The sequence below is a fragment of the Meleagris gallopavo genome, chromosome 16 (genome assembly GCF_905368555.1).
Source record: "Meleagris gallopavo chromosome 16, MGAL_WU_HG_1.1, whole genome shotgun sequence".
In the NCBI taxonomy this organism is placed as follows: domain Eukaryota; kingdom Metazoa; phylum Chordata; class Aves; order Galliformes; family Phasianidae; genus Meleagris; species Meleagris gallopavo.
This window is the reverse complement of record NC_139419.1, coordinates 12,771,270-12,796,078: the sequence shown is the minus strand read 5'-3', so window position 1 is coordinate 12,796,078 and position 24,809 is coordinate 12,771,270. Positions and strand designations below refer to the sequence as shown.

General features: G+C 46.5%; 1 protein-coding gene across 5 annotated transcripts in view; it reads left to right on the top strand.

Moving 5' to 3' along the window:
* The first annotated feature begins 5,860 nt into the window (after nucleotides 1-5,860).
* The window catches only part of IFT38 (intraflagellar transport 38), a 56,144-nt gene continuing 37,195 nt past the window's right edge, over nucleotides 5,861-24,809 (top strand). For all 5 annotated transcript variants that reach the window (XM_019620683.3, XM_085237453.1, XM_019620682.3 and 2 more), the window contains exons 1-7: nucleotides 5,861-5,940; nucleotides 6,118-6,229; nucleotides 8,218-8,302; nucleotides 10,358-10,537; nucleotides 11,569-11,664; nucleotides 22,410-22,493; nucleotides 24,521-24,654. In XM_019620683.3, coding sequence (XP_019476228.2) covers nucleotides 5,919-5,940; nucleotides 6,118-6,229; nucleotides 8,218-8,302; nucleotides 10,358-10,537; nucleotides 11,569-11,664; nucleotides 22,410-22,493; nucleotides 24,521-24,654 — 713 coding nt within the window. In that variant the 5' untranslated portion in view covers nucleotides 5,861-5,918. The remainder of the gene's footprint in view (nucleotides 5,941-6,117; nucleotides 6,230-8,217; nucleotides 8,303-10,357; nucleotides 10,538-11,568; nucleotides 11,665-22,409; nucleotides 22,494-24,520; nucleotides 24,655-24,809) is intronic.

Genomic DNA, 24,809 nt, shown 5'->3' with positions numbered 1-24,809 from the left:
GGGGGAGGGGAGGGGTGGAGGAACACACGGGGATAAGAAGGGATCCCCTGAGCCCTTGGAGCGGTGGTGACGGAGGGGTGAGGGGTGCGGACCCCTTTAGTACAGCCCAGGGAGGGGCTGTGGTGCCCGCTGTGGTGGCTGCCCTTTAGTGGGGTGCTGCTGGGGTCGCCTCACCCATGGGGACAGGGAGTGGGCAGCAGTGCTGGGGGGATCGGGGGGCACAGCCCAAAGTCGGGGCCCATTGACAGGTAGTGAGGGGACAAAGCGTGGGGCAAGCAGGTGGGACGGGGTGTCCCTAAATGCATCGATGGCTGAACACATCCAAAGCACATTTATTGTGCAAAGGATGTGATGTTTACCCTGAAACCAATCCGGTGGGCTCTGCACGGCAGAAGCAGCTCAGTGCAATTAGCAGCTGCATCTGTTGCTCAAGTGAAAAGAACGAGGCTGAGGGTTGCTGTTGGAGTGAAACACAACCTGCTGTCTGGGGGGATGCGTGCCCTCGGGGTGCCATCCCCAGCCCAGAATTCTGCTCGTGAAATGGGTGGCCCTGTGTCTGGTGTGTGCTGGGTGGGGTGGAGATGGAAGGTGAATGATGTGGGGCTTCTCTGCACAAACATCATTGAGCACAGGGCACAGCAGGACGCTGCCCACCTGGCCACTGTGGGATGCTGCAAATCCTACAGGGCAATGCAAAGGAGTCTGCAGGAGCGTTTGCTGGGCCAGAAGGGCTCTTCCTCCCAGAGCAGCCTTGCTGGAAGAGGGGATAACAGTTAGCACGGACAGCAGGAGGCAGGTGGCCATAGGACACTGCTGCTGTGCTGCTTCCCTGGGACTCTGCTGTTCTCCTGGATGCAGTCAGCTGCTGGGATGTGGCTGTGCTGGGAGCCTGGGGCACAGCAGAACGCCGGGCACACATTTGGGGTTGGGTTGGGGTTGGGTTCCCCGTGGCCCTGCATCATGAGGCCGCCGTCCCACAGCAGAGTGGTTGATGCCAGCACACACGGATGCTCGGCGTCCGGGACACACCTGCACGGTCCCCTGGGAGCAGGAGGGCTGCTGACTGCTAGCACTCTTTGGCCATGAGGGCCGCTGGCTGGGCTCCCCATGTTCCTCAGCCACAGGGCCGGATGCAGCTCGGCTTTTGGGGCTGGTGGAGCAGGGACACGAGGAACGCACAGTGCCTCTCCATATTGATGCCCTCAGGCAGGGTCTCCATAGCGACTGCGGTTCAGCGGGGCTGGATCCTGGCCGTGGGGCACCGTTGAGCGTGGCTGGATGTGAGCCAGCTCCATCTCCCCACACTGTTCCAGGACAGCAGTGTCCCTTGTCCCTGCTTAGGGTTGTGTGGGCACTCTACGTCTGTGCCCCACGTCCCGCTGTGTGCAGCCCCACGGTGCCTGGGGGAGCTGAGCACCCAGTGGAGGCACAGCCCGAGTGCAGCAGCACTATTGGTTCTCACACAGCAGCAATTCGCAGAACTGAAATGTAAATCAACACGTCCTGATTTGCAATTATTCAGTGAGCTTCTCAGAAAAGGGTGCTGGAGCCTCGCTGGCTACAGAAATCTAGCAGTGTGGAGCTGTGCACCAGGGCTTCTGCTCTGCAAGCCTGCCCTGAGCTCTGGATGGGCTTTGGTAGCTTAAAAAGCAAAGTATTTCTATATCAGCAGGTGGTGCTATCAAAGGTTGCTGTGAGAGTGCAGAGCAGCACTGTGGAAGCAGATCTGTGGAAGCTCAGAGCTGCTCGCCCCGGGCTTTGCTCCTGTCAGACGGTTCTGCACGCACACAGCACAATCTGGATCCTGCTCACATCTCCCTGGCTCAGGCAGGGATGGATGCTGAAAACAAATCTCCAGAATTGCCAGAGCCCAGAGCAGCACAGTGCCCACCCAGTGCTGCCCCAGCTGTGCTCCTGGTGCACCACCATCAGAATTAATGCTTCTGCCCCAAAACTCACCCCAAAGTAATTCCCCTTCCTCAGCACGGAGCGTGGGGTGGCACACAGCTCTCATTGCCCTCTGGGAAGCGCTGCTCACTGCCCTGTGCCCCTGGAGGTGTAGTGCTCTGGGGTGTTCCTGCAAAAGGCAGGGGAAAATCAGCCTTTCGTGCCCTTAGATGCTGGAGAGTCTTTCTTACTATAAGACAGTACCAGCTGAGCACCTCTGCAACCCTTCCCACTGGTGGGGTCATTATGGATTTAGTGTGGGTCTGTGGGTTTTGCAGAGAACAGGTATTTATTCCCACTAAAAGCAGTTTTGTGAGATGCTGGTGGGCAGAGAGCATTAGGAGGCAGGGAGAGATGCTTTCCTGAGCACAACCAGGTGAGTCCTTGCATCCCAGGGGACACACGTATACGGGATGGAGCCATGCCCCTGGGGACACTGCGACACTCCCTGCCCCACCGTCTGCTCTGACAGATCTGTGCTGGGCTCACAGGGCTGCCATTGGATTTGGCACTCAGCCTGCAGCAGAACATGGGTCACAGCTCTGCATTCAGAGCTGCCCAAATCCCCCTCGCTTCCACCGAGTTTCTCGCCTTGTTCAGACAGGAAGGCTGAGCGATAAGATCAAGAACTTCTGTGAAAATCATCTATATTCACATCCTGCCCCGGAGCTGGACTCTTTGTACCCGTCCTCTGCAGAAGGGCACAGCCTGCCCTCCTCCATATGTAAGGGCTCAGCAGGCAGTGCTGCATCCTTACTCCGTGGTGCGGCCGCTGTAACCCCAGCATCCGTAATTCAGGGCCAAGAGGCTGCAGCTCTCATTTTGCTCCTGCCCGTTCAGAAGCTGGGTGGGACTTCTCCATTCCCACCTATTTAAGCAGATCTCATCCCATCCACTGCTGTCCTCCGGCCGGCCCAGCAGGATGGGATAAATATAACACACACACCTGGCAGATGTTGCTCCCCAGAATCCGGGCAGCCTGCAGGATCCCATTGCTCCTTACCCAAATGCACACTTGCTGCTGTCCCAAGAGACTCAGCCCTGCTGCAGGGGCATCTCCTGCACTGACATGGGAGCAGAGGTGGGAGCGCTGCAGCCTGCAATCCCTGTACTCTCTTGTAAAACTGAAAGGGCTTTGCAACAGTAAAAGATTTGCAAGGATCCTATAAACCCAGCTTTAGCTGAGCTGCATCTCCTGCAGTTCCTAGTGCAGGAATTGCTGCTGGGCGGGGCTCGCCACCACCATCCTTCCATGGAGCTCAGCAGCCAAAATGTTGGCTTTGCTGAAAAGACCATAACTTTTGATGAACGAAACGTGATTTAGGATCCCTTCCCATGGCGGTGACGATGACCTGGGCTTTCAGCCCTACACTGCCAATAAATGCAGCTGTGCCAAGACTCCTTAAATTGGGCACCCCAAAATGAGGTGGATGCAGGGGAGATGAGTTCTTACAGCTGGCTTCAGGCAGGGCTGCTGTCACCCAGCTTTGAAGGGAGCTGCTGGAGGGTGGGAATATCACTGTGCTTCTCACTGCTGGGAGCCCCGTGCCTGCTGTCCCGATCTGTCAGACAAAGCCAGGGATAGATCTGGAAGTCTATTTGCTTGGGGATGTTTTTCACCCTAAGTAGCCTCTCTCGCTTATCTGCTGAGTGATCAAACAGGCGGTTGATTTATTACCCCTTCTGCTTGATACATGGGCTGCTGCTCGGCCCGGCGCTGCGCTCCTCTCTCCCAGCTCTCTTAATGCCAGCACAGGCAGGAGCTGCCGTGCGAAGTAATTACTGGGAGCACGACATTCCTGGATGCTTCCCTTCCCCGGAGGCAGAGCTCCACATCCCTGGGGTCCCTTGGCATAAGATGTGCTGTGTCTTCCTCCCCAGCTGTCTCCCATCTTCCTTAGCTCAGAATTGCTCCTTCGAAGTCCCATCCTTTCTTCTGGAGACATGAGATACAGCCCAAGCCTTTTCTTCCTCTCATTAATAATATATATACATATATGTAGACATTTTTCAGCTTTAGGTACATAAGTTTCAAGGCAGGGTGGGGGTTTGGATGAAGCTGGAGCACAGAGGAGCCTCCTGCACATGATATGGGCACAGTTTTGCTGCCATGGCTCAGCCTGCCCAGGAGGGCTCTGCGACCACAGCACCTGTTCCTGTGCTCCTACACACCAAAGTGTCCCCAGGGTGCACCCAAATTGCCCCCAAATTGTCCCCAAGCTGCCCTGCATGGCTTGCCTGCTGCTGAGCACAGTTCATTTTGGATCTTTGAGCATCAGAAGTCCCTGCTGCAGTGATCTGGCACAGGAATCACAGCTGCTCCTTTGGGCTGCGTGTGATGGGAACAATGCAAAGCAGCAGCTCTCCACAAAGTATTATGGAAAAGAAATGCTTAAGGACAAAGTGCCAGGTGCTGCGATGTGAGGATGTGAGAATTTGGCTAGAGGGATGTGAGAGCAACTTCAATGTCAAGCATTGCCGTCTTACTGCAAAGAACAGTAGAACTCTAAAAATGAAAATAAACAATCGAAAAGGGAGATGGTGGCTGATGGAGGAGCAGTGTGAGACTGCTGAGATCCCTCTGGTTCTAAAATGATGATAATGGGGCAAAGCTGTAGAAAGCCCTCTTGGCTGCAGGGGGATCCCGTGTGGGCAGGTGTGGCCAAACTGCTCTTTTTCTCTTTGGACTTCGGGAAGAAGCAAGCAGGTGCATGCTGCAAGGTCGGGTTGTCCCTGCACTGAGACTGCATCACCTTCCCCATCCATCTCCTCGTTGGCTGCAGAAATCTCCCTCCCTGCTGCACAAACCAAGGCACTACCCGGGCACGGTTTGCACTGGCTTCTTTTCAGGAGCTTCATTTCCAACAAAATCTCCAGCTTTTGTAGTGGTGAAGGAGAAAAAGGCCTTAGGTGTGAGCTGGGCCATGCGATGGGGAGCTGTGGCCATGGAGGTGGGCATACACGCTGTGGTATGGGCACAGCTTTGCAGCTGTGGTTTGCTCCTCGGTGCACCCCGGTTTGCTCCAAAACTGCACCCACTCCAGTAGCACATTTGTGCTGCCTGGTATTCATGTTTGAGTACGAAGGGAAGAGCTGAGCTTTGGATCTCACATCTCGAGTGCTTGGAGCTGGAAAGTGGAGCACTGCTTCTCCAAACCACAGAGCGGCCTGATGAAACCAGGACAATCCTCTTAGAGCACAGACCACAGAATCACAGAATCACAGAATGGATTGGATTGGAAGGGATCTCAAGGATCTTGAATTGCCACCCCCCCACCACAGGCAGGGCCGCCAACCTCCACATTTCACAGCAGCCCAGGCTGCCCAGGGCCCCATCCAACCTGGCCTTGAACACCTCCAGGGATGGACGGGGCATCCACAGCCTCTCTGGGCAGCTGTTCCAGCACCTCACCGCTCTCTCTCTAAAGAACTTCACCCTGACATCCAACTTCAATCTTCCCTCCCTCAACTTCAAACCATTTCCCATTGTCCTGCTGTTATCTACTTTTTCAAAGAGTTGATTCCCCTCCTGTCTGTAGGCTCCCTTTAGGTACTGAAGGCTGCAATGAGGTCACCCTGCAGCCATCTTTTCTCCAGGCTGAACAAGCCCAGCTCCCTCAGCCTGTCTTTGTAGTGGAGGTGCTGCAGCCCCCTGATCATCTTTGTGGCTCCTCTGGACCCTCTCCAACAGCTCCCTGTCTTTCTTGTCCTGGTGGCTCCAGACCTGGACAAGCACTGCAGATGGGGCCTCACAAGAGCAGAGTAGGGGGGGACAACCACCTCCCTGTCCCTGCTGGCCACCCCTCTGCGGATGGAGCCCAGGATCCCCTTTGCTTTCCGAGCTGCAAGAGCACACCGCTGGCTCGTGTTCAGTTTTCAGGATGCCCAGGTCCTTCGCTTTCTGCCTAAGTTTGGCCCCTCCGCCGCGCTGTAGCGCGTTGCCATAGCGACGCACGGCGCGGCCTGGCGCGATGTCGTACCGCGATGTGCGGAGTGAGTTCCGCGGGGCGGGCGGGCGCGGGGGGACCTGGGGGCGGCTACGATTTACGGAGAAGCTCTTTCCAAATCCCCGTGTCGCTCCGCGGAGCGTTTTGTAGTGACGTGACGGCTCGGTTGCCGAGGTCCGTCCGATGTCGGTAGGCCTCAGCCCCGCCGCGCGCTCTCTTTCAGACCTGGCCGAGATGCTGCGGGCGCTGGGCTATCCCCGCCTCGTCTCCATGGAGAACTTCCACGGGCCGAACTTCGCGCTGGTGGCCGAGCTGCTGCTGTGGCTGGTGAGGAGGTGGGTACGGGCTGTGCGGTGTGCTGAGTCCGCCTTCCGTGCGCGCCGAACAGCCTCGAAAGACCGGCCGGTCCCACCTCCTGCGCTGAGCAGGGGCGCCCACGGCTCACAGCCCAGCCGGCCTCACCTGGCGGTCTGCAGGGACGGGGCACCGTCAGCTCCCCGTGCAGCCTAATCTAAATCCCCCCTCTTTTCCTTTTAAACCGTTTCCCCTCGCCCTGCCACGGCAGCCCTTGCTATAGGCTGTCCCCTTCCTCCTTACTGCTCTTTTAGGTACTGAAAGGACCCCGCACCCCAACCGTGGCAATGCACAGTGGCAGCTCCTCAGGGCACAGTTTCAATCTTATTACTGTTGCCATTGCTTCGCCTTGGCCTTGTTTAGCAGCTGTGCTGTTTCAAAAGAGGTGCTCACCCACTGCTGTCCTGCTGTACTTTTACAGCCACCAAACCCACAGACAGACTTTGTTTAAATGTTTATGGAACGTGACTTCCTAATCAAATTATCTTCTTTTCTCCACGTGAGTGGAAAAATAACCAAAGCTGCTCCTAATGTGGAATATTACAGGATATTCCACCCTCCAGCAGCTCCCTTCAAAGCTGGATGACAACAGCCCTGCCTGAAGCCAGCTGTAAGAACTCATCTCCCCTGCATCCACCTCATTTTGGGGTGCCCAATTTAAGGAGTCTTGGCACAGCTGCATTTATTGGCAGCGTGGGGCTGAAAGCCCAGGTCATCATCACCGCCATGGGAAGGGATCCTAAATCACATTTTGTTCATACTTAATGTAATGGATGTTTTCCTGAATGTTGACATGATGGTAATAAAATAAAATAGCGGAATACTTATAAGTGATTCAGAAGTGCTGGAATTGAGTTACCTACACATTCTTAACCCTGTTACGCACAGAGTCTGCGTTACTTGTTGCCTTCACCTCATGTTTCAAAACATAAATCAGAGTTCCCTCATGGTATGTAGCAACACCACCACATGGCAATTGGCAGAACTTAAAGCTGCTGCTCTTTAAAATAGCATTTTTCTAACGTACCCACGTGCTTAAGAAGCTCAAACTTGTGTGCTGTATCATTGCTGACAGCCCTGAGCCCAGGAGGGAGGTGATTTCATTTCAGACCAAACCTCAACTGAATGCCAGCATCCCTCTCTGTTCAGAGTTAGGCTCATGCAGTGACAGGCAGCTTTTCTGCTGGAGAAGCCTTTTGATTCCACTTTAGAGCACAGAGGATACTTTGCACGTACCTTGCTCTTAATTGCAAGCATCATTTGAAAGAGAAGACTGGGGTTTTTTGTCTGTCTGAATGTTGGAAATCTCAAAGCTTTTATAAAAATCACAGGAATTTCCTTTTTTCTTCCCTGGATCCTAGAATTTTCTGCATTTCACTGATGTTTTTTTTTAAAGCAGACTTTCAATCTTTTCTTTGTGTTTCATTTGGGTTTGAAAGTAATATTTGTGGAAGGATGTCTGAGGGTAGGGTTCTTTGTTTCATTCTCGAGTACTTTGAGAGGCTGGAAACACGTTTGATTTTGTTACTGCCAGCAATAGCAAGCTGGCACGTGGCATTTTTATTCATCCACCTGAAAGCTGGAAATATTAGCCTGGTGTTTTTGAATTGTGAAGCCACGTGTGATGGAGTTTAGTTTGGTTGCCGTAAGCTCTTTGTGATTTAAGTAGGAGGTTATTTTCTAGGTGTTTCATGGACTTGATATTGCCATCTCCATTTTGCTCCTTTGGAAAACCCTGATTGAAAATACATATTTAGTGTCCCAAAGGACCAATTCCTGATGGAGAAACATCTCAGGCTTCACAACTTCAGCATTTTGGGCACAGCCCCAGTGTGGCACGGCTGAAGAGCTGTTTGCCAGTCTCATACGTGTTGTTTTTTTTCATTTCTTTCTGACTTTGCCTCTCAGCTGAAGCAGTTTCCTTAACCTGCATGTGTATTTCTCATCAAATCCATGTATGCTTCCACAGGTATGAACCTCAGTCTGACATTCCCCCTGATGTTGAGACAGAACAGGACCGGGTTTTCTTCATTAAGGCTGTAGCTCAGTTTATGGTACGTCTGCTTATTTCACACTGAAATTCTTCTTCCACGTTAGCATGAATGATTTTGCTCTTAATCCCTTACAATTTCCTTGCGAGGGGTGGCTGAGCTGTACTGTATTCTTGTGATGTATGTCAAATAGCAAGCAGCATTGTCTTCTCTCCAAAGTAATCACATCCAGGTTGTAAAATTGACCAGAGTGTTCTGCTCAGGATTGAAAATAAAATAATAAAAAAAAAGCAAGAAGATGAAAAGGAAGGGAGAGGGAACTTTATTTGAGAACTTACTGATAGTAAAGCTTCAGCTATTGCAGCGCTAGAAGTGATATAACTCCATCCCTAATCCTGTGTGTAGTTTCACTTAAGTCATAGAAGTAGGTTGGGTAGGGATGTTCCTACTTGATTCAGAGGCTGTTTGGGGCTTGGTGCTCTCTTAGGTTTGTATTTGCATGGCTCCAAAATGAGGCCCTGTGGGATCCTGCTGTAGCACTGACCCTAAGCTTGCACAGAGGTCAGGTCCTTACTGAGATCTTGTGCTGTTGCATCTGGATCTACAAAACTGGGAACTACTCATCTAATGCTAAAACAGTGTTAATCCTTATCACTTCATTTTTGGAGTGGAAGAAAAAAGGTAAGAGTGAAAGATATAGTGAATCTATTGAAAATGGATTCAGAAGAGATTCCTGGTTATTTACAGACAACTTTGGATGCCAGATTCAGTTACATGCTTCAGTAGTTACAAACTCTAATGGACATTTTCGTTATGATATTGAATCATACTTCAGCATTCTGTTGTGCATGCCTTCTCACTTATTAGATTGAGGCACATTTTTCTCAGAACAAATCTTTTACCACCACTTAGAGTTGCTGTAAAATAGATGGCTACACCTCAGACGTGAGGCTGCCTACTTGAACAAGCAGTGCCATTATGGCAATTTGGGAAATGCATGTAGTTGTATGTGGGTTTTGCCTCTTTTTTCCTAAATTGTCTTTGAGTGAAATACATTTTTTTTCTTTTTGCTTGACATTGATTTTTCTCTCTTGAGGCTGAATGGAGCTGAAATTGGAATTCCTGTCTTTAACCATATCCTTCATGGTGTGGTGTGTAGGTTTTCTTTGTGTAGTGGATGTTTAACAGGTTCTGTCCATTTAATGACAAACTTCTCTTAAAATTGAATCCCCACTGTTTCCATGATTCAGTTTTTTTTAGATCCCTTCTACTGAAGGAGAGGGAAAGAGAACATGTTTGGCTTTCCACCTTGTATGTTGGTTCAGCTGAGGTCATGGCAGCCAATATTTTCAAAAACAATGAAAGGTTTTTGTACTGCAAGTCTCACAGTGGCCCTGTTCAGAGTGCACAACATCAATAACCTGTTCTTTTAGCTGTGCTGCATGCATGAGGTAGGTGCAGCCACTTGGCAGGGGATGCAAGAACTACACTTGTGTCCATTCTGTGACAGAGATGTGGTTTCTGTGATGCTCTCTTTTCTCCTTTGCTGTTTTGAAGTATAAAAAGAGGATATTGTAGTTTTTAATTATTATTTTTTTTTCTTTACAGAGATGGAAGGCAAGAGAATGAAGTCAGTAATGTTGTAAGAGGGGATAATTTGAGAAACAATAAAATACTCTGAAGCTACTGCTGGAAGAGAAGGCAGTTAAATTAGGATAATTGATCTTATTCTTGTAACTCATTAAGGATGAAATTTACCTCTCTGCAGCATCATCACAAGACCTGGGCAGCACTTACATTCCACTTAAACTTAATTTGAGTTTAAGTGGTGCACAGGGTTTTTGCTGATCTTCACATGGGGAAGAATTAATGAATAGTTTGAGTTTTTTCATTCTGGCAATTATCTGCAAATGTTCTGGCATACAGAAAGTGCACACATTTCAGAAAGATTTCTTCAGAAACGACAGTGATACGGTTAAGAAAATCTCTTTCCAAACAGGAAGATTTATCTGTTTAAAGCAGACAAGTGCCTCCAGTGAGAGCTTCTGAGTGAAGGAAGAAGAGGTAAATGGAGATTTTGTTGTTCTTTGTGACATGATGCTTTCTTTCTTTCCAAAGGCTACCAAGGCCCACATAAAGCTCAACACCAAGAAGCTTTACCAGGCAGATGGCTATGCAGTGAGAGAGCTGCTGAAGGTCACCTCTGTGCTTTACAGTGCAATGAATACGGAGGGAATGGAGCGCACAGACATCACTGAAGAAGACAGCAGCAAATTCAAGTTTGATCTTGGCTCAAAAGTAAGGAAAACTTCTACTCTTGGTGTAGGCAAGTGTATTGTGTGAACCTGTGAAAAACAAATGCATTTTCTATCTGAGACTTAAGCAGAGAACGTTCTCACAAGGAAGTTGGATGGCTTTATCTTGGCTGCACTCTATGACTTGTTTTAATCTCTGTGTGCTCATATCCAGAAGCATAGTACAAGGAAATAGTGGCACCAATTTGGTTATAATTGTTTTGAAATGCTGTTGAAATTGCAGAGATGTTGGAGTACACAAGGATAAAGGTGATTTTCTATCTACTAACATCATTGCAACGATGCAAGCTTCCAGAAGACTGACTGAACATTGGATTTTGAGCCAGTTTGCATTGAACAAAAAGGGAATCTTCATATTATCCTAACAGACATCAAAGCCATCCAAGCCCTTAAATGCTTTCCTGAGATACTAAAGAATAATAAGAGTTCTTGTTGCTGCTTTTTGTTACTTTTAGCTCCTTTCCTATATCCTGATATAAAATTTGATTATTTTATAGCAATGCTCTCTGCTGTTTGCCTGTTAGACAGTAATACTGCTGTTCTTGAAAAGATGGCAGAAACACAATTATTCCTCTTTATGAGGAAAGCACCTCAGAGAAATCATGTGAAAAACCACTTCTGGATGATCCACGCTCAGTACTTACACAGTGTGCTGGCCCCACACCTTTTGGTGTATGCACTTTTGCATATGAAAGAGAAGATGTTTCTGTTTGCCATGAGTAGCACATGAACCAACACGTGGCTGAGTCAGCTTTGAGGAGGTTTTATCATTGACCTGAAGTGTCTGGGGTCTCACCAGGCAGCCTGTGTCTAAATGGTGCCTAACCAGGGCCGTGTTTAAGCCCAGAGGTGGACTTGTTCTGATTCCAGTGGACAACTTCAGTGCTGTGGCAGAGTTTCAGTCTCTGTGCTGGCCTCCTTTTTTAACACAAAAATAAGAAAAATCTGTTGTTGATTTTCTTTGTGACATTGTGAATTCTCTTTTACTATTCTGTGCTGTTGCTGTGTTTCCAGATTGCTGACCTGAAGGCAGCTAGACAGCTTGCTTCTGAAATCACCTCCAAAGGAGCAAGTCTGTACGACTTACTTGGCAAAGAGGTAGAGCTAAGGGTAAGTACATCGTGGAGAGTGGATAAGAACATTTGTCACTAGATGCTGCAAAGGAGAAAGGTGCAGAAAGTGTGAGCAGCTGCTTGTAACAGCTGCATCTGAAATGAATATCCTGTTGTTTGAAGGAATGGGTCAAAGTTTGTATTTTCTTCCCACTCATATTAGTACTTGGATTGTGGTAAAACTGAGAGAACTGTTTGGCATTTCTCCTTTAGAAGAAAACTGAAGTAATCTCTGTAGAACCGTTTGGAAATATTGACTTTGTGTTTATGTTTTAGCCGTGCTGATAGATATATTCTGAAAGATAAATTATTAATGCTCTGAGTTACCCAAGTGCAAGGCTCATTATTTCTGTTACAGTAATTGAAAGGCATGGAAGCCTGCAGGGTACAAATCTTTCAGTTTAATTGTAAAATCACCAGCTACTGCATGAAGTCACCGATGTGTCATCAAACTTTGCCAATAGTCTCTCAATTTGTTTCTCTAATGTGCTTATCTGTAATGCTGGAGGTTATTTGTTTACTGATAATAGGCACTTAAACAAGGGAAGCTCTAGAGGTTCTGGTATCTTTTTTTGGTAATCTTCAGGTTTGTAAATCTGAGCTGTGGGAAGCACATCCTGTAAGGGCAGCAGGCTGTGTGCCTTGACAGCTAATGCTCTTGAATACTTGATTGGTGGAGTGCAGGTGTTTCAAGGGATAGATGGTGTGCAGAGATTGTATGAAGCATTGTCTTTCCTGCAAGATATGACAGCGTGGTGTACAGCCACATGAAAGACATGAATATTTTTAGAAGGGAGAGAGGAGTGATAATCTACCTGAATTCAACATACACAAGTCTTACAGAATGGTTAATCTGTTACTTCTCATCTGGTGTTCTTTGCTTAATTTCCTGGCTTTGAAATAATTTTCACATGAAGACCACCTAATGTGTTAATGTTTGCTTTAGAACATTAAGCTGTGCTGTTATTGTAGGCAGCACCTCTTAGAACTCAGCTAAAAAGTCAGGTACAGGCCAGGTCAACATGTTTAAGAAGTAATTAAGCATTGCTTTGAAATTGGGTGTTGTTTAATCACTTGAAATTGAGGCTTTTAGGAGCTCAAGTGACTGCAGTACTGGACCTTCTAAAAGGGGCTTGCACGAGTGCAGAGCACTGAGGACGTGGAATAAAAATCAAGAGCTGGATGAGTGCTTCGTTGCAGCCACTTCTCCTTGCACCCATTAAGAGATCTTCTATTGAAGGTGCAGTTTGAAAAAGGTTAATTGATTATTTACTCTACAGAGTGTCTTTCTCATGATGTAATGACTGAGGGCACGAGCTGCAGCTGATGGATTTTACACAGGTGCTCAGTTTCCATCTTGCAAAAAGGTTTGACAGACTGGATTTGTTATCTTCAGGAAATCCTGTCTTAGGAAAGACAGCCTCTGCTTCTGTCTCGTTAGCTCTGAGTTTGTATCTTAAAAACACAACATGGCACTGTGACAGGAGAGCCTGCGGAGTGCAGCACAGAAGCTGTGATGCTGTGTTCCTATGATTTGTTCCTGGCTTCAGCCTTCTGAGCGATTTATTAGAGCTGAAAATCCCATTTGTTTGGGGGTTACAAAGCCATAAGGTTGCACTAAGCAGCCTTCCCTTTAACTGCGTGGCTTTATGCTTTCTTCTAAAGATTACTGGTGATGGTGATTACTAATCTTTTGGTTCTTGTTGCTGTCAGTTTCTTTACTGTAAACGAGGACTCTGCGCTTGCAGTGTGTTTGAAAGAGAAAGGGATAAAAGTCAGTAGTAGCCATGGCCTCTTTGGAATGGAACCAGTCCTGGGATATGTCTGGGACTGTGCCTGGGAGTGCAGTGGGTATGGTTTTCCCTGGGGACTGTGTCTGTGCCCCATTCTGTTGAGAGAAGGTTGTAAAATGGGAGCAATACAGGCACTTTCACAAAGAGTGTTTTTAACTGGGATCTCTTCGCTTTATTTTTTTTATGGCAAGTGTATTGAATCTCATAATGAACATGTGAATTGATAGGAAGGGATGAAGAATTTGTGTTCTGCTAGGAATTGGAAGGCTCTTCACAAAAATATACCTGTTGCTATTATTTTTTTTACAAAATGGCAGTTTAGATGCTATAAAAATTATTGGCAGCCCATGTGCCGGAGAAAGCAATCTCCCGAAAATGAGCTGAACTTAAAGCTGTTATTCTGAGTTGTTTACAGACTGCTTGTACCAGGGAATTGCCACGACACAAGTGCTGGGCAGATTGACTGCTTTTGGCAGCCGTGCCCCTTGTTGCATGGGGAGGTGTTGGAGGCAGGCACAGCAGTGCCTTTGGGAGAGGTTGGAAAATAGAAGTGAGACTTAATAGAAGAGATTTCCCCCAGCTTTTGTTTCCATCTTTTCAGGAGCCACAAAGCAGAAACCTCACCTTCAAATGGATACTGGAGCCACTGTAGCTTCTGTGCTCGTAAAACAGATTTAATAGCTTTCTCCTCCTATCTATAGCTTAAATAATAATAAGGGGAAATGTTTTATGGTTTTCTGATAGCATCTATACTATGGCTGTGATTCATTATAGCTGTGATTCAGTTCAAGAGCACTAACCTTCCAGAGCTATGGTGCCTCAGACTTGGCTCGGAACGTGGCTCTATGCTTCTAGAAGCAGATAGGAGAGGGAAGCACAGAGCAAACTTAGAGGTGGGAGGTGAACTCAGCTCTGTGGGGCAGTGGGGCTGAGCTGGTTGTGCAGTGGGGTCACTGGCTCGGCACTCCACCATGCAGCTTGCTGCTTGGCCTCACTGCCTGGGGGGCAGCTGTGCCGTGGAAGCCTTTGAAAGCTGTTGAAACTCCAAAGGCTTTGTGTTTTACTCTACCACGTTCCTGTTTCCACAGTGAACTTCTGTAAAGAAACTTCTTTCCAGGTAAGCTGGGCATCTCATCAGTAGGGCCAGGAGCTGCCAGCTCTGCCGTTCCCGTGTGTGTGTGTGCAGCAGAAGGGCAAAGGGAGCTCAGTGTGACAGCCCAAAGCAGCCCCCTGGCAGCAGCAGCTCCATCCTGGCTACAGTGCAGCATCCTCAGGGTTCTAAAGGGGACTTCCTACCCAAAGCTGGTGGCAGGAGGGGAGGGTGTCCCTGGGAAAGTAGGGGCTTTATGGTAACCTTGGGACAGGTGATTCATTGCTTGTAACCTGATAGATTAGATTTCATCATCCTCATTTTGCCTTCCAAATATTTTAAAGTAATTGAGCTATATAGAGCTCGCTTGAGTATGAAATGAGCTCATCAAGTGAGAGGCTGGGAGCCAAACGCAGTTGTTTTCTGCCATCACCATTAAGTCTGATAATGCCTGTGGAAGCTGGTGGAGTTGCAGTTATTTCTAAATAGCCAGTGCTGAGGGCAGGAAAGAATTGCCTGTAATTTCACACTATCCTCCCTAGATTCTTTTCTCCACAGCCTGCTGGGATGGGATCCTCTGCCTGCCCTTCCCACTCTATTTCAAGTGGGCAGAAGTGCTGTGAGCTGTGACCTCACGAGGGGAATTAGAACCTTGTGTGTAGATATCAAATCAGTTGCCATTCATTGAAGGTTACTTTTACTATTTTTTTAATGTGAAGATTATTGATTTCCATTGCTTATTTTCTTGTGACATTGCATGGCTAAGTAATGCACGCACTAAATTGCGTTGGTGGAGAGATTGTGCTGTTAGAGAGCAATAGGAGAGCAGTTTGGTTTATTTCTTCATTACATTTTATGTGCTGAACCTGTTGCATGTATTAAAATGTGTTGACGGATGTGATACAGTGCTAATGAATTTGAGAACATGGTGGGTTTTTGTTCCCTGAACCTCTTTCTTTTTTTTATTCCTCCCCTCCAATTCATCCATTTCCAAATGCTGAAACGGAGGATCTCAGTACCTAGGCCTAGTTAAGCTGAGGTCTTGTTTCTATCCTGGGTGAAGACTGCTTCATTTTCCTGTAGGTGTAAAGGAAATGCTGGCATTTGGCACTAATGGGTTGAATACATCTGTTTTCCTTGTCTCTGCACCTCCTGGGGAAAGATCACTGGGAAAAGTAAAGTAAAACTCATTTTTATTTCCTGTAGACACATTGACTCTAATTTGTGTCACAACCTCTCCTTTCTTTAGAGGAGCTCTTTTCGCACGTAGTTGCTATAGGAGCTGTGTGGAAAATTGTTATGCATGAGGTAAATGATTGTTCCAAGCCATAGGTCACTTTAATAAATTACTTTCTGAATGAAAACAAATTTCAGCTGAAGGAGACAAGAGTTATTAAGGGAAAGTCTCTATTAGATGTATTGCAGATACATATTGATGTAAACGTGCCTGTATTTATTGGGAAGTGTGTTTGTTTTCTTGGAAATGTGGCAGTGTGCCTTTCTGAGGCCTTTAGAAATCCATCATTTCCTGACTGCGCTTCTGGTATATATGTAAATTGCTTTCAGAATTAATCTATAACGTTAAAAACAACCAACAAAGGTCAGCAAATGTTTCGTTTAGGAACACTGGAGGGATCAAGACCTACAGGTGCTCCTTTGCTTCGTTCAAACTATAATGCAGTTGATTAAGATTCTGCAGGAAAACAAGAAGTACATAAAGCTATGCTTATCTCATCAGATGGAAGTCACAGATGTCCCTTTTGGCTTCACTAAGAACCCAGGTTTTATGTTTGAGAAGAAGGAACAGTGAACAACCCTACAGAAGGCCTTTTGGGTTTAAAATGCATTTGGCCCAAACGTTGGCAAGGCAGTTTGCTGCTTCCACTCTTAGCAGTCCAAGCATGGAAATTGGAAAGCTGGAATTCAAAGAGTCTGTTTTTGAATATGCACAGTACCAATTCTGTGCCCAGAGATGTATTTATCTCTGTTTTACTCTTACTGGGACGAATTCTGCATTGCATGACTGTGTGGCCCTGATTTTTCACAGCTTTTGTATCCAGCTTTGGAAGAAGAACGAGGCACTTTTGGAGTTTTGGATTTCTAGCTTTTATTCCTCCCCTCAGGTTGGTAGTGCTGGGGTTTCTTTGGGTACGGAGTAGGAATGGATGTCTGTTATTCAGGTTTCTTCTTCCCTGTCTCTCTCTGCACCATTTTCAATGCTCAGGATGACCAAAACACACACACACTGAAATAATTTCAGTCTCTCACGGGGGGGGGGCTTACTAACTTAATCTCAGTTAGCTCTAAGCCATGTAAAACTGAAGAAAGGTGATAATAGTCTTTCTTTTGATGCACTTTGCTTGTGCTGGGGGTGGGCAGCACCTTTGGTCTGCGTGCTCGTTTTCTTCTTGGCTCTTACTCCATCTGTGACCTTGAACAAACTGTTTAGTCCCTAATATCCTCTTGTGTAAATAGTTTCTGTAATTGTGTAGATTAAAGCTCTTAACAGCCAGATAAAATGTTTCCCAGGCTACAGAGGATATATTGGAATGTGTTACTGTTCTGTATGCACACGGTGTAAGTTTGTTCCAACATTGATGAAGCCATTGAGAATCTCTTTTCCAACTCCAGCTTGTGATGTGCTTGAATTAACCTCATAGGAGAGCTGCAGGCATTTAGATCCAGCTGTGGCACTGAGGTGGCATTAGTTAAATGCCAGAAAAGAGGTGCCACCAAAGCACTCCCCCCACTCGGTGCTGCGTGCTGCCTGCCTCTGTAAGGAGAGAGGTGGCTCTCACTGAGTGGCAGCTGCTCCCTTCGGTCCTCTATGAAAGTTAACTACAAAAAATTGTTTTGTTTTAGCACTGAAAGCGTTTTCCATCTGCCAAATGTTCCTTCTGGGCACCTGGTGCTGCCTGGGGGAAGTGGGTAAACTAATTGCTCTCATTTCCTGTGCTTTGGCTGCAAAGTTGCCACGCACATCTCAGAGGTAAAGTGATTTCTAGTGGAAATTGGTGACTTGAAATGTCCAGCACTCTGGAGAATGACCTAGCTTACTGCAGGTGGGTTTTTCCAACTGCTGCTTCAGACCAAACCCCAGCTTAACTCTTTTTGAGCAAAGAGGATGAATGCAAAGGGAGAAGCCAAAATGAAACCTTATACAGAGAAGTTGAGTGGAGACTGCCCTACACTTTGGATTGCTTTAACCATAGCCATGGGTATATATGATGTGGATATAGCACTTTTGGTTATTTGGTTTACATAGCAAAGGATTTTCTAATGAACTTCCCATTAGTATCTGGGAAGTATTGGTATCATTAGCAAACAGAGAGGTGGCACCTTTGCATCTTGTGAACCGGTTATTTCAGTGCAGGGAAGGTTTTATCAACTAGCTGGGATATCTGAATGCCTGTAGCTCAGCACCTGATGGTTTTGACAAACCATTCTAGCATGGCTGGGAAGAAAATTACATCCAAACCATCTTTTGTATGTCAAAGAATTTGCCAAGTCTGCGTGACTGCAAGTAGTTCAACTGGATGATTGGGCTAAAACACTGTTCTGAATGCTTGGTGAGCTTTGAGTTCCTCATTGTTCCTAACCTTCCTTCGTTGGGCATAAGATATGGCTGAGTCAAAACGTCCATTACATAAAGGGAAAACGCACTGACTTAAATTGCCTTTGTTTCTGTGTCAGAGAGCCACTCCATATTTCTGTCCCTGAGCACAGCAAGGCCAGACTTTGCTGAGAACAGCAGCCCACGTTGCAGGGCAGTGCTTAGGGAAGTCACAGCCTTGGTGTGAGTTGTGAGTTTGAACTGTCTCTGGGTGGCTGTGCTGCACACCTGCTGCCTGTTCCTGCCTCACTGCAGCTTTGCTGGGGCCCTTGCGTGTAGTCAAGGTGTGCAAGATGCTGAAGAACACGCTCTGTTGCTGCTTCTTTTTCTTTCTGAGGATATCATAAACCTTCCTGAAGTCTTCCTTTTATTGTAACTAATAAGGAAAGGAAATAGTTTGAAAGGAGACACTGAGCAGACTTTTGCCTGCCTGCCAGCCTGCTTTTTGGGGCACTCTGCTCTTCATCCCTTTATACAAACCACAAACCACGCTCCCAGCTCTCTGTGCTGCCTAAGGCCACGTCTGCCTGGAATGGGAAACAGACACAGCTTTGGCTGTGCCGCAGGAGACACGTTCATTGGCCTCTTGCTGGAAGAGGCATCACTAGCCTCCTCCTGCTTTGGGGTCCCTGCTCCGAGGGGAGGCAGGGGATGCCTCTGGGGGTCTGTTTGTGGGCTGCTGAGATGAGCATACAGGGACGCAGCTTCGTGGGAGCCTGGAAACAGCAGCAACCTCAATCAGCTTGGGCTTTAATTTCCTGAGGAAGAAAATAGGCTGCTAGGTAGTAGAAATAATCAAGGCCTTCTGAAGGAACCTCTTAACGTCCCTCCCTTACCTTCCTGTTCATACGGAGCTCCGCCTAATGATGCGTTCTGCTTGGCCACATGGGCTCACAGAGCGTGTTTATGGGCTCCCTGAATAGTGGATGGTCTAAAAGTAGAGTTTTATCACCTGCACGGATAGCAGCAGTTACAAAACCTGTATTTGGAGGGAGTGTGGGATATAATGCTTCCTGAAGGCAGCAGAAAGTGGTGATGAGGAGGTATTTATGTATGCAGCAGTCTTGCAGCTTGCCAGGCAGGATTTAACTTGGGGTCAGGAAACATTTCATGCAGAGTCTTGTACATTGGAAGAAAGCTTTTATGTCTGCTCCTTATGATAAAAAAGAAGTTTAGAAACCTCTGCTAGACCTGCACAAGATATACATGTATTACACAACATTTATCATGAGTGACTTGTGTGCCAGTCGTGCTTAATTACTCGCCTTCAGTCCTTACTGCACTTCAGAAGATGTACATCCTGTTCCCCATTCATCAGGCACGCCAGGACCTGGTCTGTTTGCTTCTGAGGCACCGTGATGGAAAACCATAGCTGATTGGAAATGCTTCACTGGATAATTGCTAGGCTTGTTTTTGTAGTAGCAGCTCTTCATTTTCAACCATATATAAAGCTCCTAGAGGGGGGGGGAAATAGCTCTGAAGGCAGTCGTGGGGTGAGTTAGCAGGAATGGCAGCGTTGTCCTGGCTGTGCTTTCTGTGTTTTGGCTTTTCTGTGCCTTTGGCTTTTCTGTGTGGTGACTTTACTTGGTAGCCAGGCAGCCTGTGAGTTTGGGATGGCTTTGGTGCTCCCAGGGAGATGTGCCAACAGGACATGGTGCAGTGGCAGTGAGTTGGCTGGTGTGGGAGCCAGGACACTGGCGTTCAGCAGGGATGTACACTTGACTAAATTATTTACACAGATGGTGTTTTGAAGGCTTCAGGGTCAGTGGTGTTTCCTGAAACAGCTGCAGTACAGTTTTGCTTTAAGGGAATTTGTCTTCACTCGTGATGCCCAGGCTGGTGCAACTTGGGCAGAGCGTGTTCAGGGTCAGCTCTGCTTCCCATAGGCAGTGCCCCATCAGGCTGGGCTCTGGGCTCTGCCTGGTGGCAGGCAGCTGGCTGGGATCTGACAGCTTCCCAACGTCCTAATGACATTCTCATTTCCAAAGAAAACCAAGTTTTTGAGTGTCAGGCAGCCGGCTCATTCGGCAGTGCTTCCAATTGGCTTCGTCCAAAGCGAGATGCAAAACTTGAAGAATTAAAATCTCAGCTGCTCCACACTGTGCCAAATAGCTGATCCTGAGTGGGTAGCAGTGCCAGCCAATGTCATCTCTTATGTGCTTTTGTGCATTTTCTTTAATAATTGTCAGCTTTGGTTCATCAAAAATAATTTTACACTTGGCTTCCATGATTTTTAATTAGTATTTATCACGTAAAACTATAGCCAGGGAGCTCTCTGAACACTTTGAACAGGAAGCACCAGTAAGTGGTAAACAGCCAGTTTGTCCACGATACCTCTCTGCTTTTGTATATGTTTGTTTTCCTAAGTTGTAATTACCAGTCCTAAATTGTTCTGCTTCGTAGCTCCTCTGGCATCAATAATTTTTTCTGTATTTTTCACCTCTCCTGAGAACTCTATTTTTAATGGTTAATTTAAAGGAAACCTCTTGAGTATTATAGTATGCACTCTGATTAGTACACCTAATTGTGAAGAGTACATTACTTTAAATGTACAAATCCCTATTTTTCAGCTTGGTTTTGTTTGCACGCTTTTTTTTTTTGAGTGGCTGGAATTGTGAGTACAGCTGGTAGCAATGCAGTGCATCCATTGTGTTTGGGCAAAATCAGAGTGTTGGGTTGCTTTAAGTGTACAGCCTGTTTGTACCCACGAGCACAAACACAAGCTTTAAAAGTGCCAGTTGTCATGTCAGTGTGTATTTCATATAGGGTAAGAAGTAGTGGTGCTGACAAGGTGGGCTGGCAGGAAAGCACGCCTGGTTTGCTCCTGTGGGGAGTCACGGAGCATCAGAGCAGGTTTGTTACCTGGAAGTCATTTTCTTCAATTTGCTGATGGCTTAGTGATGTAATTAGCCAGCTTTGGGGTTTTAAAGGAAGTACTTTTCATAACATCTGTCTAGTCTTTGTGGGGTGTTTTGTTTTTCTCCAGGCGCGCTGGTGTGAGCCGCCTTCTTTTCACTCCTTTTCAGTGTGTCCATTTGCAGGGTCCTTCCTCAGAAGAGATGCTACAGGTTAAAGCTTTCCCTGCAAGAGTTCTCATAGGGCTGCAGGACGTGTCCCAGTGACAGGCACACAGGGAAGCTGTTACAAACATCCACGAGAAGCTATATGTGTGGGAAGCTGCTGTGGTCTGCCTGCATCTTCCTCTCAGTTTAGTTGAGCCTGGTTCAGCAGTCAGGTCTGGAAGGAAGGATTTCTACCTTAGCACCACCCTTCATTTGCCTGGCAATGCAAGCAGGTATGATGCAGGGCTGAGCCTCCTGCTGGAAACTGGTGTGGATTTCTCCAAGAGGACTGTGGTCTGTGCACAGAAATTCTTTGGGAGGTGGAGGGAAGACAGAAGACCCATCAATCTTATATGAACAATCCCAGCTTCTTAATCAGGCGTTCTCTAAAGAGGTGCTATTTCCATCTTGATCCACCTGTAATCAAATGGTTTGCCAACATCAGATGATTTTAAGGACTTCTAGCTGGGAAAACCTCCCACCTTTTCTCCTAAATCAGCAACCAATCAAATGTTTTCATTTCAGCCAGGTTGATGTAAGACGTGGTACAGATGAGGGCATGGTGAGTACTAAGCCCACCTGTCCCCAGAACTGCTGTGGGCATTTGTTTTGGAGTGGTTGGTCTTGTTTCCCTCCTTTGGGCTATAAACAAGAAGTGCTGCTTTGATGAGGAGGTTGAATCACTTGGGACCAGAAGTGAGAAACCCATACCTCTGCATCACCCCATTTTCATGTGGGTGTAGGAAGCACATAGAGGCTGACTGGCCTGGCTTGGTTCAATGGGTTCATTCTGCTTCTGTCTCTGCAAACGTATGGCATTGTGCTCAGCTGCCTACGTTAGCTGTGTTGTAAAGGTGAGGATATCTTGTTTTGTAGCATGTTTTGTTTAACACCTGGTAACCAGTGCAGTTTCCACAAAATGTGCATTCAGTCATAGTTGCAGTTGAAATGATAACTTAGCTTGTTTTGAAAAGTCACCTTAATTGCTCGACCCCAGCCTCACTTAACTGACCCTTTCACAACCTCCCATTCTCTTAGTTGTTTGAGCCTTGGAGCATAAATAATAAGTTCTGCACCATTTATTTAGCAGATGATTGAGTTATTGTTGTTCGGCCATCCTCTGCTGTGCAAATATCAATTTCTTGGTGCCGTGTTTAAATCTATGTATGTATTTTTGTTTCATAGGAAGCAAGAACAGAATCTATTGCCAGACCTTTGGAGATAAACGAAGCTGAGAAGATGATGAAAGTTGCCATTGGCTGTGTTCTGGTAAGCAAATTGATATTTATTTTACTGCAGAATTATCCTTCCTCTCTTCTGCTGGGCCAAGTAATGTTCCACCTGGATAGTTAACAGGTAACGTGGAACTTGTATTCATGGCTAATGTGGGTATTGGTCTTTAGGTGACATTAGATGTGTAAACACAAATTAATCAAGGCAAAGATTGGTGTGTGATGATGCTTTGTGTGATGGTAATGAGGAGTCACTGATAATCTTGGTGGTTTCTTGGTAAATAAGTCGTGTTCAAAGTGAACAAACCTGTTAAATGTAACTGATAGTTTCTTGGCAGAGTGGAAGAGGTGTCTGCACAGAGGATGGTGAGCTGGCACTCAGAAATCGCAGCCTACAGCAGCACAGATGTGCTGTGTTAGCAGCACCTAGGGGAATGTGCTAGGAACAGCCCTGCTGCTAGCTTGTTGCACTGTATGGCTGTGTTGGTTTCACCTGTTGATACCTTCCTCCAGTTGAAGTGACTGCTGACAAGCCCTTGGTGTTGCAATCATCACAGCTGCACTGAAGGACAGCTTCCCTTGTTTTCTCTTTTGGGAGAAAAGGAAAGCCCCTTCTGCATTTCAGTCATGTTCCCTGCCTCTGTTAAGGACTCAGCAGTAGCTTCAGAAGCTCTGGAGGAATGATTGACTTCATCAGCACAGGAGTTGAAGTTGTCGTTTAAACCATGTAAATATTAGGATCACAGCTACAAGGGATCTACTTGGAACTCAGAATGTGTTGGTACCCCTGGAGCTGTGAAGCTGGGCTCTGCAAGCAGGATAGCTGAACTGGGAAGGGGATGAGAAGAGCAGGCACTGTGCTGATTGGGGCTTGCCTGGGCGTCACTGTGCTTCTAGTTTCAGAGGTGCCTTGGTCTGACCTCGACTCTGGAGTGCTGTTCTTGCTCCAGTGCTTGGGCTCTGTATCTCTGGACGAGTAGCTGCCTTGATAGGCACTGTGCAAGTATAGTAGTCAATTAAATTCTAGTGAATACTGCAAGTTATTTAGCTGCAAACTGTATCCAATCCAGTTCTGTAATTACAAGGCACGGAGTTCCAGGTTTAAAAAGCCAGTGTATAATCAGTAGATGCTTCAGGCAATCTTTCCTTATATTTCTCTTCCTACTTGCAGTCCATATGAGCTCTAAGTGTTGTTAATGTGCATTGATATTCTAGGCAGTAGTGCTAATAAACTAACAGGAAAATATTAGAGCAGTTGGCTTCTTGAGGATATCAATTTAGCACATACCTCAGCTGCTTTAGTTCTGGACCAGTCACTGAAATGACCTGTTGTAGCTGAGCAGCACGTAGCAATTACTGCTAGAGCTTCAGCAAAGCTGAAGTCCTCTCCCCTTTACTCATCACAGTTTCTAGAGCATGAGCACACTGAATGTAGTCATTTGTTTAAACAGGCTGAAATATTCCCACTTTCCCCTCCTTATTCCTGTAACGTGTTACAATGTTTGGGATGCTTCCTGGATTTTGAAAAGATAGGTACAGCAGGACTCGGGGAAGGGTGAAGGCAATGGGATAGACTGACTTCTTTTTTTTTTAGAGTGACTTTTATCAGGAAGGAAAAAAAAACATTGACAGAATCCTAAAAACTCACTAAAATGGTACCAAAAATAAATGCATTTCTCTTCCGTGTTTATTCAGATGCTTACCTGTTGAGAGATGACTTTGTGTCTGTCAGATTTTGTGAGGATGGCATCGTTCCTTCTTTTGAGATGAAAAGGAAAAAGTTAAAGCCCAGGACATTTGTGTTTCTGGGTGTTGTTTTTTTTCTTTCTTTAAGAACGTTTGGAGAAAAAGGCAGCTATTCTAATTAGTAAATGTTCAGATAGTTCATTATCCTGGCCACAAAAAAAAAAAAAAAAAAATTGTCATTGCTTTGCTGGTTTATCTTCTAGCTCATTGTTATAAAGTTATTTGAAAGCATGCATTGAGGAAGAATACAGATCAGTGTCTGAAAGATAATTCTACTTATTCTAGTGCAGACCTTGGTTCACCATCATTCTCTTTTAGGAAGAGGTCCAGAAGACTAAGGACATGTTGAGTAATGTGGCTTTGGATGAAGCCAATTTGGAAGCCAAGATTGAAAAAAGGAAATTGGAGCTGGAAAGAAGCCAGAAGAGGCTGCAGACCCTACAGAGCGTTCGGTAAAGGTTATAAACTGATTATCTATGCATAAATGAGCACTAGCATGAGTGATGGTACCGTGCATTCTCAGTGCTTAAAGCAGCAAAGAGTGAAGTCTGTAATGAGACTGAGATGATGGCATGTGGAAAAGATTTTTGACATTTGTGGTGCTTAA